Source organism: Halichoerus grypus, chromosome 12 (genome assembly GCF_964656455.1).
Source record: "Halichoerus grypus chromosome 12, mHalGry1.hap1.1, whole genome shotgun sequence".
Lineage (NCBI taxonomy): Eukaryota > Metazoa > Chordata > Mammalia > Carnivora > Phocidae > Halichoerus > Halichoerus grypus.
This window is the reverse complement of record NC_135723.1, coordinates 56,790,501-56,808,649: the sequence shown is the minus strand read 5'-3', so window position 1 is coordinate 56,808,649 and position 18,149 is coordinate 56,790,501. Positions and strand designations below refer to the sequence as shown.

Sequence of the window (18,149 nt, the reverse complement as noted above, 5' to 3'; positions counted from 1 at the left end):
GTCAGCCCAGGGCGCTCTGTTCTCTGTGTTTCTGTCTCATCCCTTACCTCTGGGTTGTGCAGATTACCCATCTTTGGCATCGAGCCTGGCTCCTAGATTCTAAAATCCCCCCTCTCCTATCAGGAATTACTCTCACATTCTATTAAGTTCTCCTGCTTTGTGTTTCTGAATGTGAACATTTAATATTATCAGCTTATTAGTTCTTATATTATTTTAGGTTTCAAATGAAAGGCTAAGTGACCTTGGGTGATAACATTCTACTAAACCTATGGTCCACTTAAGAGACTGATAAGGCAGGGCGCCTGGGTGCCTCAGATGGTTAAGCATCTGCCTTCAGCTCAGGTCATGATCCCGGGGTCCTGGGATGGAGTTCTGCATCGGGCTCCCTGCTAGCTGGGGAGCCTGATTTTCCCTCTGCCTCTGCCTCTCTCTTTCTCTCTCTGACTCTCATGAATAAATAAATAAAACATTAAAAAAAGAGAGAGAGGGACTGATGAGGCAAGAACTTTTAAAGCAATGTCTGAAAGAGAAGAACAGAACTTTTTTAATTGCCTCTCTGCTATATTCCATATGCAGTTGAGTGCATTAACTCACAAAATCCTAGCTACAGTTCTTTGAGGTAGGTGATGGTAGTTTCATTTTAGAGACAAGGAAACCAGAGAGGTTAAGTAGCTTCCCCCAGGGCACACAGCTAGTAAGAGTCCTAGCTGGGATTTCAGTCCACATCTGGCGAGTCGGAAGTGTTTTCTCAGTAGCATCATTGCTATATATTGAGGAATGTGCCAGGCCAGAAAATACGACAGAGTGAAGCTCCAGTAGTGAAAATATGCTGGGGATGGTGTGAGAATGGACCGAATCACTATCTCAGGCATAAACACCATTTCATATGAAAGAGACAAATATATGATAGAAGAGACTCAAAAACCAATGGGGAAGAGATGGATTTTTCAATAAATTCGGTTGGCACAGCTCCAAAGCAATTTGGAAAGCAGTTTAAATCTTTCCATTGCCACTAAAATGAATCGCTAGTGAATTAGAGTTAAATATAAGAACTAAAATTGAAATAGATTGATTTAAGTATTTATCAAATGGCCAGAGTAGGGAGGACTTCCTAAACTTGGAAACAATAGAAAAATTACAAAAGAAATGTTGACTAGATCTGACGGGACTTTTTTGGGGAAAAAATGGTGTGTGTGAAAAAATGAGGCAAATAATAAACGAAAAATATTTTCAGTGAAAATGATAGACTCAGATAATGCAAAATAGGTGATAATGTCTTTAATGTGTAAGTAATTAATAGGTAGTAACAAACAACTGAAGACCTCAACAAATGAATGAGAAAAGGGACACAATTCACCAGAAAAACCCAAATACACTGGGTTTTTTTAAAACTTTGGACGTTGTAATGCTTATAAATTCACAAGAAGGTGCAAAGAAATGCAAAGAGTTCCCATGCACCCTGACCTAGTCTCCCCCAACGTTAACATCTCTACAGCTAGTTTTTTAAAAAGAAAAAACTGTTGACCTAATTCTTAACAAAGAAATGCAAATTAAAACGATTAGATTTACAAAATTTTTCGAAATTATAGTATTTTATGCCCTTAAAGATATAGAGAAAACGGAGGTTCTCTTATTTGTTAATATAATTAGGTAATATATATATTACTATAAACATTTTTAATAATTCTGGGAACTGATTCTAAAAAATAATGATAATGTCTCATTATTTACAGAAGACATTTGCAAACGTGTTCACCATCTTTACAAATTTGGAAACACTCTTAGCTTCCAATACATAAAAGGGTTACTCTGTAACACCCATATATAATAAAGTATTATCTATCAACTAAAGTTAATGTCTCAAAAAACTAACAGCCTGGGGAAAAGTTCACAGTATAATGTTAAATGAATATATCAGACTATATAAAGACTATGTACAGTGTGATCCCAGTATTTCAAACTTAAATCTATATATCTATATATAACTTATACACATATACATACACACCATATCTATATACACATATATATATATACACACACAAATATTTTAATATTAAAAAATATACCAACAGGTTAATAGGGGCCACATCTGGGTGATGAAGCTTTAAATAATATGTATTTTATTTACATTTTTCTGTATTTTCTATTTTGAACACATACTAATTTTATCCTCAGGATACATGTTAATTTTTTTAAAAAATGATTATGGTACAGTGTTTGGGGAAAGTACATATATATATATGTATCTGAGTACATATATATATGAGTACATATAGATATGAGTATAATTATTTTAAAACAGAGCAAGACCATATGTATAAAAAGGATGGGAGAGAAATGTATCAAAATGCTTATAGTGGTTTTAGTGTGATAGGATTATGAGTGTTCCTCTCCTTCCCTTTTCTCTGTTTATCTTTTTTCAATGTAAAAACTAGATAAACAACCATTCAGGCCTTCTAAACTTGTGGGGAAATCATTGAACTGAACTGACCAAGTTGATACTTAACAAGTGCAGTCCTGTGTGTGTAAGGTAGTATGCTGGGGCTTGGAGCTGCTGCAGTCCCATTGAGTTTTCAGTGGGTATTAATAGGAAGTTTCTGGAGGGGTGGAACACCAGGAGGGGCTCGGGCTAGGTGTATAATTTTCACCGTTTGTCAGCCAACCCTGATCCACCAGTCTAGAAGGAGGAAGATAGAGAGGAAGAATGACTAGTAATGAATTAATGACTATAACAAGTAAATAAATCATTAGAGTCTTATATGGCCGTGGCACACCAAGACCCAGGAAGATTCTGTTGTTTCGGTGAGCATTGAAGGAGCTCAGTTATTCCCTATGGTGTCTCCTCTTTTGAGGAGACCGGTCTTCCCCTTGAAGGTGACAACTGTGGTACTTGTTTGTAGATCCTAAAGTGGTCTCTTTGTCAGGGCAGAGAGGAAGCATGCTTTTCACAAGGCTATATGGATATTAAATGGGTAAGACCTTTGAATGACCAGGTGTCTTATTTAGGAAAAATCCAGGAGGAAAGGATAGCCATTTAAATGTGTTCCTGAAGTAAACATTTCATAAAGGGACCACTCTGAAAATCTGCTGTGGCCCTCCTGTTATCACATTCCCATCTTGGATATAAGTTGTTTATGAGACTGAAGAGTGTATCCTGAACTCATGAAAAAACTTCTTGAAAATACATAATCCGCTTTTACTTTTGTTTCCCAAATTATTCTGGGACTCATTTATCAGATACACAATGACACAGAAGCAGTTCCCTTATCAGCCCCATGAGAAATGTGAGTGGTAGGGAAGTTCAGGGCAACAGTCTTCTCCTCTGGTTTGAAGGAATCGAATCATCTTGTCCTGAATTTGTTCTCATTCCTCAAGGTCTAGTCAGGTGTCACCTCTTCTGTGAAGCCCTCCCTAAACCAAAGCCTGAAATAGAATCAATCAATCTCACCTTCCTCTTCCCTTCTGTAGTACTTTTCTCTCCCGCAGTCTTGGTCTCCTGTGTTGGGTGCATTCTCTGTGCCACTCATTCAGGCCAGAAACCTTGTCTTATTCATCCTTTTATCTCCCCAAAGCCAGCATAGAGCAGTTGTTCAATTTGTTGAGATGTATTGAATTTGCACTTGCAAATTGAATAGAAAGCACATTCTCAAACAAAGTATTTCGGTCCTTCCCAGAGGGGAAGTTTAGACCCAGCAAAGTAGGGAAGGGAGGGCCATGCAAGATGAGAAAATCATGATATGCCATGGTGTTGTTTGTAAGGAGGCTTACAAAGGGGATTGGGAGTTTCCTTCCCTCTTGGAGTCACTGTGGTTAGAGAGAGACTGACAAAGAGAATTTATCTCATTCATCCATGAATAATGAATGATCTGCCACCAGGGGCACTTTTGGGCCAAAACACACTGTGTGTTTGTCAAGGGATGCCTCAAAAGCAGCATGTTGGCCTCTGGGAGAGCGTGGGGGCAGAAGAAAGCAATGTTGCTCTGAATCAGCCATGCAAGGACATATACTGAGTATAATTCCGAAGAAATTTTAGGATGAAAAGAAACATCCTGCAGTGGTAGAGAATAAGAGGATATGAATCAGAGAGTGTTGGAATTTTCCCCCTCTTAAATGGAAACGAAGACTGACCTGGACAGTCTGTTTTGAGATTTGTTGCATGTACCTAAACAGTGATGGTACCTATGAAGTGAGGTGCCCATTTGGGGGAGACCTTTGTTTTTCATTTTGTTTCGTGTGAGGTTGCTTCTCCTCAACTTGGGAGCTGACCTCTGCCTTGAGCTGCTTGTTTGCATGCGCCTGTGACCTTGTGTATCGTGCAATGAAATCAATTGTTTATTTTGCTTCTCTTGAGACTGTTTCTAATTATATGCAATTTTGTGTTTGTGTTTCAAATAGGAAAACTCCAGAGATGACAGCCGAGCTCTGGTCCATCAGCTTTCCAACGAGAGTAGACTCTCCATCACTGACTCCCTTTCGGAGTTTTTTGATGCACAGGAAGTTCTGTTATCTCCAAGCTCTTCAGAAAATGAGGTTTGAGCACTGTTTTCAGTTAGGTGCCTCAAAATCTCTTTTGTTGCTTTACTCGCTTTACTCGTTCAGTAAATACCCATCTTTAGAAATGCTTAACTAAGTGGCCTCTCTCTACCATTACATTCTGAGGATCTTCTTGTAACACCTACCCCCAAAAGCACAAAAAGATACAAGACCTTAGGGAAAAGGTTGCAAAAGTAGAAGGTGTTGGGTACTTCCTCATTTCTGTTACTTGATTTGTTGTACCTCTTTTCAATTACTTGTTAATCATTTTAACTATTAACTAATCATTTCTACCACAGGGCCAGAAAATAGCATCTTGTTTTTTTTTTTAATGAGTGAATTTACCAATATTAATTTATAACATGCCATTATTATATTATTATAATTCTTATAATATGGCTATTATAATTCATTTATAATATATAATAATACTGTTTTATATTGATGCATAAAAATCGTACTTTGCTGAATAAGCAAGTATCATAGTTGGCATTACTTGTGAAAATGCAAATTGATAATTTTACCCCTTTAGTATAGAAGTACTAATCTTATTTAATTTCCATAGAAGATTCTTTTCTTTCACAAATGGTTAAAAGACAAATTATAACTCATTCTATGCAAACACTAACAAATTCTGAAAATGCAGTCTGAATTAATAAGAATTTCTGTAATAACTATAGTCTTGAGTTTATTTATGTTTCCTTTGGGATAACTGGTCAAGAAAGTATAAAAATTTTAATAACAGGTGTTTATCATGAACACCTTCTAGGCAGACTGGTGTATGGGCCTCTATGAAAACAACCCTATTTCTGTAGGTTTGTAATGGTGGGATTCAAGACGTTTGATGATTTGGATTAAAGGTTTGATGAAAATCTGGTTTGTTTACTCTTTCTCTAATGTATGTTTTTTTCCCCATAGATTTCTGAAGATGACTCCTATGTCAGTGACATAAGTGATAACCTTTCCTTAGACAATCTCAGTAATGACTTAGATAATGAGAGACAGACCTTGGGTAAGATGTGAATTATATGATATCTGAAAGCTTGCATCTTCACACAATACTAACAAGCATATATAGAGTATCTGCTGCAGGCATTGAACTGTAACACATACTATATAAGAGAAGATATGCTCCCTACCCTTGAGGTTTATATAATCTAGGTGGGGAGATAGCACTCACGTGTGAAAAATGTATTCATTCAAATAAATTTGTCTGCTCATGAAAACTTCTATTTTATAAAGTGAATGTATACTAATTATCATATAAATAACAAAAATTAATCCAACAGAGACCCCTGATATGGTCAAATATTCTCTCTGCAAACATATTACAATATAGGCTTTTGCCTTTAGGTACCTAGTAGTTTTCATGATTTAGGAATTTTATAGGGATCATGTAATAAAAAAGTCTGGTCTAACTGGTTATTTTTATTTTTTTAAGATTTTAAAGATTTTATTTTTTTAAGATTTATTTATTTGAGAGAGAGAAAGAGAGAGAGAGCACGAGCAGAGTGAAGGGCAGAGGGAGAAGCAGGCTCCCCACTGTGGGGCTTAATCCCAGGACTCCAGGATCATGACCTGAGCTGAAGGCAGATACTTAACTGGCTGAGCCACCCAAGCGCCCCGCTAAGTGGTAATTTAGCCTTAGATTCTTCAAGATAACACATTTAAAAGTAACCAAAAAAAAAAGTAACTGCTACCTCCTAGAAGGGAGGATGGGATTGTCAAGTCTTTATTACTGGTTAATCCCAAGAGCAAAATGATGCCCAGGAAATGTTAGTTTGAACCGTGGGGTATCCGGAGTGTCTCCCCAAACAGCCTTGATTTAGGAAGTCTGTTTAGGAAGAATCAGCCCATTGGACAGTTCTCTGCATGGATCCTGTACCATCAAATATTCCCAGTCCTGGTACTCAGTACGTCTCTGGTCTTGAGGTTTGTCTGTGTCACGTACTGGATACCCAGGGCACTACCTATTTTCATATCTACCCAGAGGAGAGGGACCATGTCAGTGCTTTTTCTATTTTGGTGCTTCTCAGGTTAGTAAGTATGTGTGAAATATGAGTTGTTATCTGAATGCCAAAGAGCCTACTCTCTGGGGACCACAAAAAAGGCAAGTAATTTTACCATTCTCTGGCAGAATATCCTTTCAGCATCAGACCTGCTAAAAGTCCAATGCTCATTACATTCTATCTTGCTTGAAATGTTTCTGGAGAGATGAACTCTTTGGTGAAAAAGTCTGCAAACTTCATAATGGTTCAAAGGAGAAAGCCAATAATATAGGAGCTACTTGTTTTTCTAGAAAAACAAGGAGGTGAATTGAAAGAGAAATGAAGAAACATCACATCCCCTTGACAAACAGCACACACACTAAAATGGCACTCTGGCCATGCATGAGGAAGTCAGACAAACGCTGAAGTCCTCATTCTCTTTGAGGCCTTAGCTAGGGGCCAAGGGGAATGCAGGGAAAGAGGGTTTAGAGGTCATAGTTGGAAACAGAAGACTTGCCCCAGAACCTAAGACCAGAGCTGTGCTGAGTTGACATCAGCCAGGAAAAGCACTGAAGCTAAGGCTGGTTCTCTCTATCTTATTCCACAGCCATTTTGCTGGAATGCTGACCAACACATTTTCTTGGCTTGAACAAACACTAGGCCAAACCCAGCTTTCTTTTTCAGCAGTATTTAGAAGTAAAAATAGGTGTCCTCCAGTTTAACTGTCTCTGTTGAAGATGAGACTTCTAAACCTCAGTACTCTACTGAAAAGATTGGATGTAGAAATAATGTTTGCACATTATGACACACTTTTGCCTACAAAAGGAAATAGGGATTAAATCAAGTTCTTGATAATTAATGATACGAGAATTTTTCTGAGCCCGTAGTAAAGGCTAGATATTTAGAGTGCTTCCTATTGATTTTTTCCTCCCCAAATCAGGAGGCAAATACTAGGATCTGTCACTGTAATGGGTGCTATGGGAGGTTCAGGGCTTAGGAATATAGATTCATGACCAGGTTTCCTTGGTTAACCTCAGCTCTGCCATTCACTGGTACTGTGTTCTAGGTCAAGTTACTTAAGAGATGATATATGTAAAGTATATGTAAAAATATATAAGGTAATATACGTAAAATTCTTTTTTTTTTTTTTAAAGATTTTATTTATTTATTTGACAGAGAGAGACACAGCGAGAGAGGGAACACAAGCAGTGGGAGTGGGAGAGGGAGAAGCAGGCTTCCCACTGAGCAGGGAGCCCGATGCGGGGCTCGATCCCAGGACCCTGGGATCATGACCTGAGCCGAAGGCAGACGCTTAACGACTGAGTCACCCAGGCGCCCCAATATACGTGAAATTCTTGAAGACCTGCTGCTCCAGAGCAAAAACTAGATAGATATTGGTCATTAATTGATAGTAGTCATCATATACTGTTGTTTCAAAATCTAGATTAGTGTAATCAGAGAAAATATTTTGAGATTACATAGGGAACTGTTTTTAAAAACTACTTTCATTTGCAGCTGTTCGGTTGGGTAAATCAGATTTTTGCTCATGTCAAACAATTAAAATAAATTCAACAATTAATTGGATGCTTGGGTTAACATAAGACTGCAAAGTGTGACCCCAGTTTCATACTTTTCTGTTTATTAAAACAGCCTCTTTATTCAGAGCGATTGGCTTTACAATGAGTAAATGTTAAATATTTCTTTTTAATAGATAAATATATGCAAATAAAATGCCCCTTTCTCATATGTTGATGAGATTTCGTTTGAAAATAGGCTCAGTTGGGATGGGAAAAGAATGTCAGAGCCTGAGCCAAAGGAAGTGTCACAAAGAAAAAGACTGGTAGATGTAAATGTTTTATTCATCAATGAACCACATGGACCAGATTTAAAGATAAATGCCAAATAGGGATTTGATTGTAAAATGAATATGAAAACAAAAAAAAATACATCTTAGTATATAAATAAGAAAGCAGAAAATTCAGAAAAGAAGAAGTGTTTATGAAAGCATTCCAAATCACACTAGGAATTTTTTTTTTTTAAAGGTTTTATTTATTTATTTGACAGAGGGAGACACAGTGAGAGAGGGAACACAAGCAGGGGGAGTGGGAGAGGGAGAAGCAGGCTTTCTGCCGAGCAGGGAGCCTGATGCGGGACTCGATCCCAGGACCTTGGGATCATGACCTGAGCCGCAGGCAGATGCCTAACAACTGAGCCACCCAGGTGCCCCTAGGAATTTTTTTAATGGAAGTTAAAACAAGGAAATAATACTGTCCACCTAACAATTTGCCAAAAATTGAAAAAAAATTATGATAAGCCCAGAAAGATCTCAGGAGATGGACACACGTATGCTGCTGATAAATAGGAAATTGATACAGCTTTTTTGAGGAGCCATCTGATCATATGACTCAAATGTCTAAAAATGTTTATAGTCTTTGACATAGTAATTCCATGTCTATATATCCTAAGCAAATACTCAGAGATATAATCAAATCTTAAGAATATAAATATTCAGTACTTGGGGTTTTTTTTGCATCATAGCAAAACATAGAAACAAATCTAAAAGTCCAACAATAGAGGAATGATTTAGTAGATTACGGCATATCCATAGCATGGAATTTTTTTACAGTCATTATACATGATGTTTTAGAAGAATATTGAATAGCATGGAAAAACAGTTAAGGGAATAAGCAGAACATAAAACTAGATGTGCTATATGAGCTCTGGATGGAGAAAATACTACATGAAAATACTCCAGAATACAAACAGCTATTATTTGTGGGTAGTGGGATAATGGAAGACTTTTATTTCCCTTTCCATTTTTCTGTAATAAACATAATTGTTTTTATCAGAATTTGAAGTGATTTTTAAAAAGGGTTTAAAAGTTTTTAATCAGGGGCGCCTAGGTGGCCCAGTCGGTTAAGCGACTGCCTTCGGCGGGTGTCCTGGGATCAAGTCCTGCTTTGGGCTCCCTGCTCAGCAGGGAGCTACTTCTCCCTCTGTTGCCCCCCTGCTTGTGTGCTTGCTCTGTCTCTCTCTGTCAAATAAATAAATAGAATCTTAAAAAAAAAAAAGATTGTCTTTAAAAAAAAAAGTTTTCAATCAGAGCTTGAAGTGCTTTTTAAAAAATCTAAAGAGTTTAGGGGTGTCTGGGTGGCCCAAACTGTTAAGCTCTGACTCTTGATTTCCGCTCAGGTCTTGATCTCTGGGTCAGGAATTCAAGCCCCACGTTGGGCTCCACGCTGGGCATGGAGCCTACTCAAAAAAAATTTTTTAAATAAATAAAAATCTAAAGAGTTTAAAGGTATAAACAGTAACTGCTCCGAGCATAGAAATCCAGTTTCCAGGTTTATCCTAAGTGTGTTTAAACTATGAGGCACTAGCTTCTGAGTAGGAACTTGAAGACCTCCCTGTGAATAAAGTCCACCAGTTTTAGCGCGTGTAATTTTGGGTGCTCAATTGGGCTGCACGGAACTCTTTATTTTCTGACTTTCAGTCCTAGATAACTGAGACTAACAGTAGAATCGAGTACTTGCTGGGTCAGGTTTTATTTCTGTATTTTTTTAAGTAATAAAATAAAAAGTCTTCTGGAAACCACGAGGCTGATTTCCCTTTCAGGGCCTTTGCTCGAAAGTGGTGGGGAAGCCAAGTCCAAACGAAGAACTTGCTTGCCGGCCCCGTGCCCCAGCGCCAGTACCATCAGCTTGTGGAACATCCTGCGGAATAACATCGGGAAGGATCTGTCCAAAGTGGCCATGCCGGTGGAACTGAACGAGCCCCTGAACACACTGCAGCGGCTCTGCGAGGAGCTGGAGTACAGCGAGCTTCTGGACAAGGCCGCACAGATCCCCAGCGCCTTGGAAAGGATGGTGAGGAGTTCACCTTCCAGCGGGGCGGTCCTGCCCCTGCGCCCGAGCCGCCAGCAGGCCATTCCCGGGGGCCCAGCGGTGCTAAGCCGAGCAGAGCCAAGCTCTCGGCTCTGCCTTGTGTCTTCTGGATTCTTGTGCAGACATGTTCATTTCTCACCAGCGTCTAGTTCCCCTGTGCCCAGCGGTTTTCCATCATGTGTCAGGATTTGCCATTTCGGGGGAGCTTCTCTGTGACAGTTGGTGCCTCTGGGTAGTTCTGCTCTGTGGTTTTATGCTTCCTTTTTCTCCAGAACCTTACAAGTGATTGTTCTGATATGCCTGACTGGGCAACATGTCTTGAGGGCTGTCTGCATGTTTATTTTTTATTATCCCGGGTAGACAGAACTTAATTTCTCAAGTGGTCTTTCTTGTCCAGGGTGAATTTCCCCTGAGAATGTTTTTGTTTATTTTGGGGTCCCACAAGCAACTAGATTTTTGAAAATAACGTTTGTAGTCGAGGTTTTTACATAAGAAAGATGATTGCTCCCCCCCCACTTTTATTCTATAGAGTAAGTAAACAAAACAAAACAAAACAAAAACTCTCTTAGAAAAATTCACCTTCTGTTCGCTACTCAGTATTACTTCTGATCACGTGATGGGTCGTCCAGCGAAGGCGCCCCCAGGTGTTTCTCATCTTTCCCCTGTCTTGTAGGGTGGTGATAAGGGACCCTGGTGGTCAGATGACAGTCAAATTGGCCCTTTCTGTGACTAGCTGAGTGTCCCTCTCTCTCTTGGCTCCCTCCTATGTTACCTGCTCCACAGTAAGGCCATTGTTTGTATGGGCGGCTGGGACCTCAGTGTCTTGCCCCAAATGCAGTCTCTGTCCTGGGCATTTGCTGATGGGCTAAATTGGAGTCGGTGCAGCCCCTGGGCTTCAGGGACCTGACCCTAAGTCATCCTCTCAGTGATGGAGGACACCATTCTTTTTTAAATTCTAAGCGTTCCATAGTTTTGACCCTTATTAAAACTTCATTACGTTAGTAATTTGAAGATGAAGGGGAAATCTGGCTGTGGATGGGAGAGGCATCCCATGTTGTTCCACAGTCTCCGGGGACTTCTCCGTCAGAGACTTTCTTGATACTAATGATAATAAGAGTAGGAGAGCAGAAACAAGCTCTGTGTGTTTTTTTTATCTTCTTTGTTACTCTTTCCTAGAGAATTTCTGCTGAACAAAGGGAGGCAAATAGCTTCTAAAGCAAGGGTGGAAAGTCAACATTTGTGGACAGCTCTTTTCTTAAAAAATTGACTTTGAAGATGAAAATATTCTTCATGGTGTTTCATTCTTGTGGCGATTTAGACACCCTTAGGATGTCAGCTGATAGATTGGTGGACTTGACCTGGAGAAGGAGTTTGAGGGAAGGCTTTGCATTCCAGTACAATGCACCTGGAAGGGAAAGGACAGGAAGGCATTGCACAAGAACCACAGCTGTGGGTTGTTCACTGCCCTGCAGGTCAGCTCATGCCCCTGCATAGGATCCCTCTCAGGCTGCCTCATTGTGCCTGCTCCCTCCCTCCCTTCTGCCCCCAGCGTTATGAATGACACCAGATTCTGTTCTATTTTAAATTGTGAAGGTGATTCAGGCTTGATTCAACATTCCGTAGAGGCAATGTGAGCTTACTGTTTAACCGGTAACCAACATATGGGGAAGCAAAGAGAGGAACAGACCCCAGATTTCCAGAACAAAGACAGAATTGAGCATACTGAATTGGTTTTTATAAGCCATCCAGATGTTCTACAGTATTCTGTAGTGTGAGTGGAAAGGTGGGTCCTATTTGCAAAAGGCTTAAGAAAAGTTGTGTGACTAGTGAACATTCATGAAAGGTGCTCAGCTTTTTTCCCCCCCCAGTATAAGAAACCTCATGAAATGTGCTGGGAAGGGGAGGCATTGAGATTGTTACTCACTGGTAGAAAGGGGAAGTTGCCATCACTACCTAGGTTCAATGTTTTGTACCCGCTCCCCAAAAAAGACAAGAAAAATAATGGGTCTTTTTGGTGCCCTGAAAGGGGAACTGATAAAAATGCTGAGAGCCTCACAGCGAGTGCTTATATCATGTTTATCTGTAGTCTTTCCTTCCTTTGCCTTTTGATTTTTCATTTTTTCCCCCAGAAAAGCCAAGACTCTTTCAAAGGCACCGTGCCCTGTCCTGTGGCTTGTTACAGGAAACTCAGGAAATTACTATCACAGATTTTCTTTTGTCAAAATGAGCTTGTAGGTTTCCACGGCATCCAGCTAGGAATGGTTGCTTTTCCTGAATTTTGAGGGAAGTTTGGCCTTTTTTTTTTTAAATTTTTTTTTAATGCTCTTCTTCTCTCTCCTTCCTGATTCTCAGGGTTAGAGGTACTGGACTTAGCTTAACAGCTCAAAGAAAACAGGGTAGCTCACTTGATAAATATCATCCTCTTGAAAGCCTCTCCCAACTGGCATCAGAGCAGACGGGCCATTTGCAAATGTTTGCTTCATTTGTCTCTGGGCCAAACTGAACTTTATTTAAACCTGCCGCTTTGAATCAAAGTTGGTTTGGTTGTCTCTAAACCCGAGACAGATTGTTGGCTTTCCAAAATAATCCATAAAGAGAGAAATAAAGGTTTTATTTTGTTCATGACTTTGTAAAAAAATGTCTTGGTGACAGAAAAATAATCAAGTTCTTTCCTCCCTCCTCAGGTGTACGTGGCAGCTTTTGCCGTATCGGCATATGCATCTAGCTACTTCCGAGCTGGGAGCAAGCCCTTTAATCCTCTTCTTGGAGAAACATATGAGTGTATCCGTGAGGACAAAGGCTTCCGGTTCTTTTCAGAACAGGTGGATATATACCCTTTTTGTTTGTTGCATACACCCTTTTTATCCACCTGCCCTGGAGGAGTCGCTTACGCCTTCCATTACATGTGCTTTTGAAATTTTTATTGTCCACCTTTCACTGGCTTTAAAGCAGCTGAGATAATTATAGTGCTTTTACACATAAAGAGAAGGAACGATTTCCCTTGCACTGGAACCTGACCAGCCGCATGAGCGTGAGGGCACTAGCAGGGTGGAGCAGGCCTTTGACCGTAGGCATCGACGGAGCCCTCTTGTGTGGAGCCATAGCGAGACAAATGTGCAAAGGATGAAGCATTTGCCCAAACTGATTTAAAGGTTTCAAGTGTGCACCCTTACTCATTGATCTTGTCCTTCTAGAATATGAATGCTCCCATCAAAATGGGTAGCACCAACTACAGACATTATTCTTGAATTCATTCATGTATTTATTCATTCAATCAATAAATATTTCTTGAGAATGTAACTCATACCCAGCATTGTTCCGGGTGCGGGGAGACTGCGGTGGGATGGGAGCTGGGGTCAGACAATGCCTGTCTTCATCTGATGGAGGGGCATCCTTTATACTTACGTAGCCTGCATTCCTTGAAGTTCCATGAGCCTTTCCCACCTAAGCATTAGCCGATAATAATACTCGAGAAGAAAGAGCAGGGTCTCTGGAGCCAGCGTAGGTTCAGATCTGAGCTCTACCTCTCACCAGGTTTGTAACCCCGGGCAAGTTACTTAACCTCTCTGCGCCTCAGTTTCCTCTTTAAGGTGGAAATAATGACAGTGGTACAGACCTCAGATGGCTTTGTGATGATTAAATGAGATACTCTCTACCACACGCTCGGCGTGGTGTCTGGTACATGGAGGATGAAGTGTTATATGAGTGTTTGCAGTCATGATTAATGCATGACACCAGTTTGTAAAGGTGGGATATTGGGAACATCCCAAGTATCTGTCAATAAGGAATTGTTCAGCTAAGATAGGATGCACTGATACCGAAAATAAAAAAGAATCCTCTCACCCCTAGTTAAAACAACGACCGAACATGTCCACCCTCCGCATATCCTTAAATGTCAGCCTAGGAACATTAAACACATTTGCTTTGATACATTTCTCTCCTCACAGTTCTTAGAAAACTGAGGAAAAATGGGTGGGATGCTAGCATATTATTTTCCTTCCTCTTATCTTGCTGCCCCCTTTATCAATGGATTTGCATTTTGGGGGTAGGAAAGGAAAGGCGGTGTAGCTGAGAGACTTAGGAGGATGGTGCTGGTCTTCACTGTCAAGGACAAGCAGTGTTCTTTGAAACTCAAAGGGAAAGGAATATATAATAATCCCAAAGCACATTTTTAGTAGATTTCCATTTAGAAGCTAAAACAAATTAAATACTGATATTGAGGAAGTGAGAGTTAAATCAGTAGTTAAAAGGAAAAGATAATTCTATTCAAATTCAACTGGGTTATTTAAATACTAAAGCTAAAATGGAATGGGAATAAATGAAAATATAATTTGGTTACCATGGCGTTATATGCACTCATGTGAAAAAATAACGGCCCAAAATAGCCCAGACTACAGCAGACAATCCGGAGAGGATGAATGGTGTAAGAAAAGAGTAGTAACATGAGCTTGCGTGTAAAGCTGAGCTTCCATCCCATGAGCCCCTGACAGGGCAGGGCCAAATACAGGATCTGCTTGCGCACCTCCAATGGTGGCCGAGAGAAAGCAGAGCTCCTAGACACGTGTGCACAAAGACAGAAAGAGCATTACATAACTCAGTCTTTGGTTCCGTGAAATGGATCCCCAGGAAATAGGCAAGAAAGAGATCTGGTCATTATTAGTAGTATAGGGTGTGCTGGGTGTAATGGAGACCCACTCTCACACCCTAACCCCATCACTTCCTCTCTGTGTGGCCTTGTATAAGCTACTTAAACTTTCTGAGCCTCAATAGTGTCTTTATCTCTAAAACAGGAATGATAATGCTTAACTCCTAGGTTGCAATAAGGCTCAAGTGAAATACTACACTAAGATATAAAATACTTGCACTGAAGACAGTAAACATTCTGTACATGGTTACTGCTCTCATCTTCAGAGGCAACTCTTAAAATTCTTTTTACTATGCAGTGTTAAGAATAGTAAATAAGATATATCTATTCTACTAATTCAAGTGGTTTGAAGGGCAGACTGTCCCTACTGAGTCTCTGACAGAAAGCCAGCCATGTGGTACCACCAGTCCTGATCGTGATGGAGCCACTTCATCTGCCTGGAATTTAGCCTTATGGCCTCAGATAGTTGGTTCTTTGACTACACCCAAGAATGGATGAGTCTCCCAAGGACAGAGTCACCCTAGCTAAGCCTTTAAGAAACTGACGTATAAACTAGGATGCTATTCTATGCATTTATTATAAAAAATAGACCTGTCCTGGGGACCAGAAGGCCTTGATCACATGGCCAGGCATCCTTTCTCCATAAACAGATTACTTGGGAAACCAGAATTTCATCACCAGGTGAGTGTAGAATGAGAAGGAGAGGCGGCTGTTGAATTCGAGGTGCTCAGCTGCCCACTGCCCCAGGAGTGGAAGGGGTTTGGACCAGGGCTCTCCCTCTCCGGGCCACCAGGAGACACATCAGCTCAGCCGCCTGCACTCCCTCTCCCAGCCTTGCTTATGCTGACCTGCTGACTCATTGTGCACGAAAACCTTCTAATTTCACACACTGACAGAGCGCGCTGGGCTGTTTAGTATGTTGCATGCTGGTACCTGCCAGTGTGGCTCTTTCTGCTTCTGGCCCAGGAGGCGTCCTGCCTTTATGGAGCAGCATGACTCTAGCAGCATGCATTAGGTGCAGGTGATACACTTCAGCTTTCAGAGTTTGAGGCTTGCTTTGGTTTCTTGTACCTCTCTACAGTGAGTCAAGTTTACTGAATAACTAATGTGATAAGCTGGGTGGGACTCCCAAACTAGTATTTTTGGGTGGGATTTTACTCTAACGAGGATGTTGATGGAACTCATATATCCAAGTGAAAGGACCTGGAAGGAAACTAGGGTAACTCGGCTCTTCTACGGAGTTCTTGAGATTTGAAAATCTACATCTATCCTTTACTCCAAGGCTCTGGATGTTGTTTTGTGGTTTGGGTGGAGATGTGGTTGTTTGAAGTGGTCAGTGGCCAAAGACATTGAAGTAATCGCTTCTTCACAGAGTTTGGCTCCATCACAGCTCACTCCTCTGTATTGTCTCTCACCTAAAAGACCCCAAAATGCACCATCAAAATGACTCATGCAGTCAGAGACCAGCGAAGGCATTTGCTGTTCAAATTTTCCTCACAACAATAACTGTTAGGTTTGCAGAGTCCTTTGTGCTTTTCAAACTTGCTCAGGATCTTATTTGATCTTCAAAATACCGCTGTGTGGCAGGTGAGGTGAGGATCAGTTAGAGGCAGGGAAACTGAGGCCTAGAGCATTAACTTTTCTCAGTGCCCACTGTTTGACTCCAGTGGCCTCCCTCCCTCACCTTTCTTGGGGTCTCTTGTAGGTGTAGTTACTGTGCTCAGAGCTGCCAGGGTCATTGGCTGCCAATGGGAAAATAGTGCTATGTATGCTGATTGGATGGGACTTGGCCTGCCATTGTCACTTAGACCAAACTCGGGTAGGACTTTGTTCCCAGCTCCCATTATTGTCTGGGGTGTGGCCTTTGTGAATAAGCAACATTCAGGAGTAAATCATAAACATTCCTCTCCTGTGTTCTACCCTCTGTCTCTTCCACCTTCTCCAGGGAGGAGTTTGCTTTGTGCCAAGAACTGTGATTCAGCCTTGGCTGTCTAAGCTCATAAAAAGGGGAATTCAGAAAGGGCTTCCTTTTTCTCCTCAGGGACTGGGTGTCCTGCTGAAAGGTTCTTCCTTACTTGGTTCTCCTGCCCCCTGGCAGGCAGCTGACCAACTGGTTTGGAGCTTCATTGGAGACTGGGTGGTTCAGAAAACTGATTTCAGTTAGCTTTGCTTCTCTTTTTATACCTTTGGGAAAGGTTTTATATATAAAGGCTATGCAGTTAAGCTGTTACCTAGAAGAGATCATTCCTGATGGGGCTCTGGAACTTCAGTTGTCAGATCATTGTTGGAGTCGTTCTAACCATTTATGCCCCCCTGGGTCCCCCTCCCTCAGCCATGTACTGTTGAGAGTTCACGACAGAAAAGCTAAATGGAGTTATTGGAAGTTACTAACCTATAAAAGATGCAAATGAAGTCTTTTTTTTTTTCCTTTGCTCCCTGGCCTCAGCCCTCCTTGCTTTTCTGTTACTCATCACGAGAACTCTGAACATACATTCTTGGACAGACTTATAAATACCATACCTATCACTTCTCTCCCTGCATGCTCACTCACGATAAGACAGCTCTTTTATCTACTAGTAGGCAGAGTTTGTCACTACTGATTAAAGTGGCATCTTATTTAAAGAGGTTATCAGAAGGGAAATGCAGGCCGTTCAAATAGAACTAGCAATTGATCAAATACAAGGCAGCTAAACCAGTTCTCCACTTCTGGGTCAAGTCATCACTTAATGTGTGTTTTTGTTTCTGGTTTTGGCGAGAAGCCATGGGTTTGTCAAACCAAGTGATGAACTCTGAACATGGGGGAAGAGAAAATAATTGGTGCAACTGCATTCTCCCCCCAAATCAGCCAGCATCCTTGGCATCATCCTTAATAGCTTTTTCTTAGAATCCATATCCTATTGATCAGCAGCTAGCCATTTTTCACTGCCTCCCCCACTGGTGCTGGCCTCCAAGCCCAAGCCAATGTAATCAATGATTAGGATCATTGCAGTAGAATCATTAGCTGGCCTCTTGTTTCCATAACCAATTCCTCACCCAACAGCCAGAACGATTGCTTCAAAACAGGAGCAACACCTGCTCTACAACCTCCAATGATTT

The 18,149-nt window shown here is 40.8% G+C and overlaps 1 protein-coding gene across 8 annotated transcripts in view; it reads left to right on the top strand.

Moving 5' to 3' along the window:
* Positions 1 to 18,149, top strand: part of OSBPL3 (oxysterol binding protein like 3) — a 173,615-nt gene that overhangs the window by 130,746 nt on the left and 24,720 nt on the right. For 7 of the 8 annotated variants that reach the window (XM_036097218.2, XM_036097216.2, XM_036097221.2 and 4 more), the window contains 4 exons: positions 4,399 to 4,533; positions 5,455 to 5,548; positions 10,140 to 10,390; positions 13,093 to 13,230. In XM_036097218.2, the coding sequence (XP_035953111.1) occupies positions 4,399 to 4,533; positions 5,455 to 5,548; positions 10,140 to 10,390; positions 13,093 to 13,230 (618 nt within the window). The remainder of the gene's footprint in view (positions 1 to 4,398; positions 4,534 to 5,454; positions 5,549 to 10,139; positions 10,391 to 13,092; positions 13,231 to 18,149) is intronic. The other variant, XM_078059380.1, reaches the window with a different exon arrangement.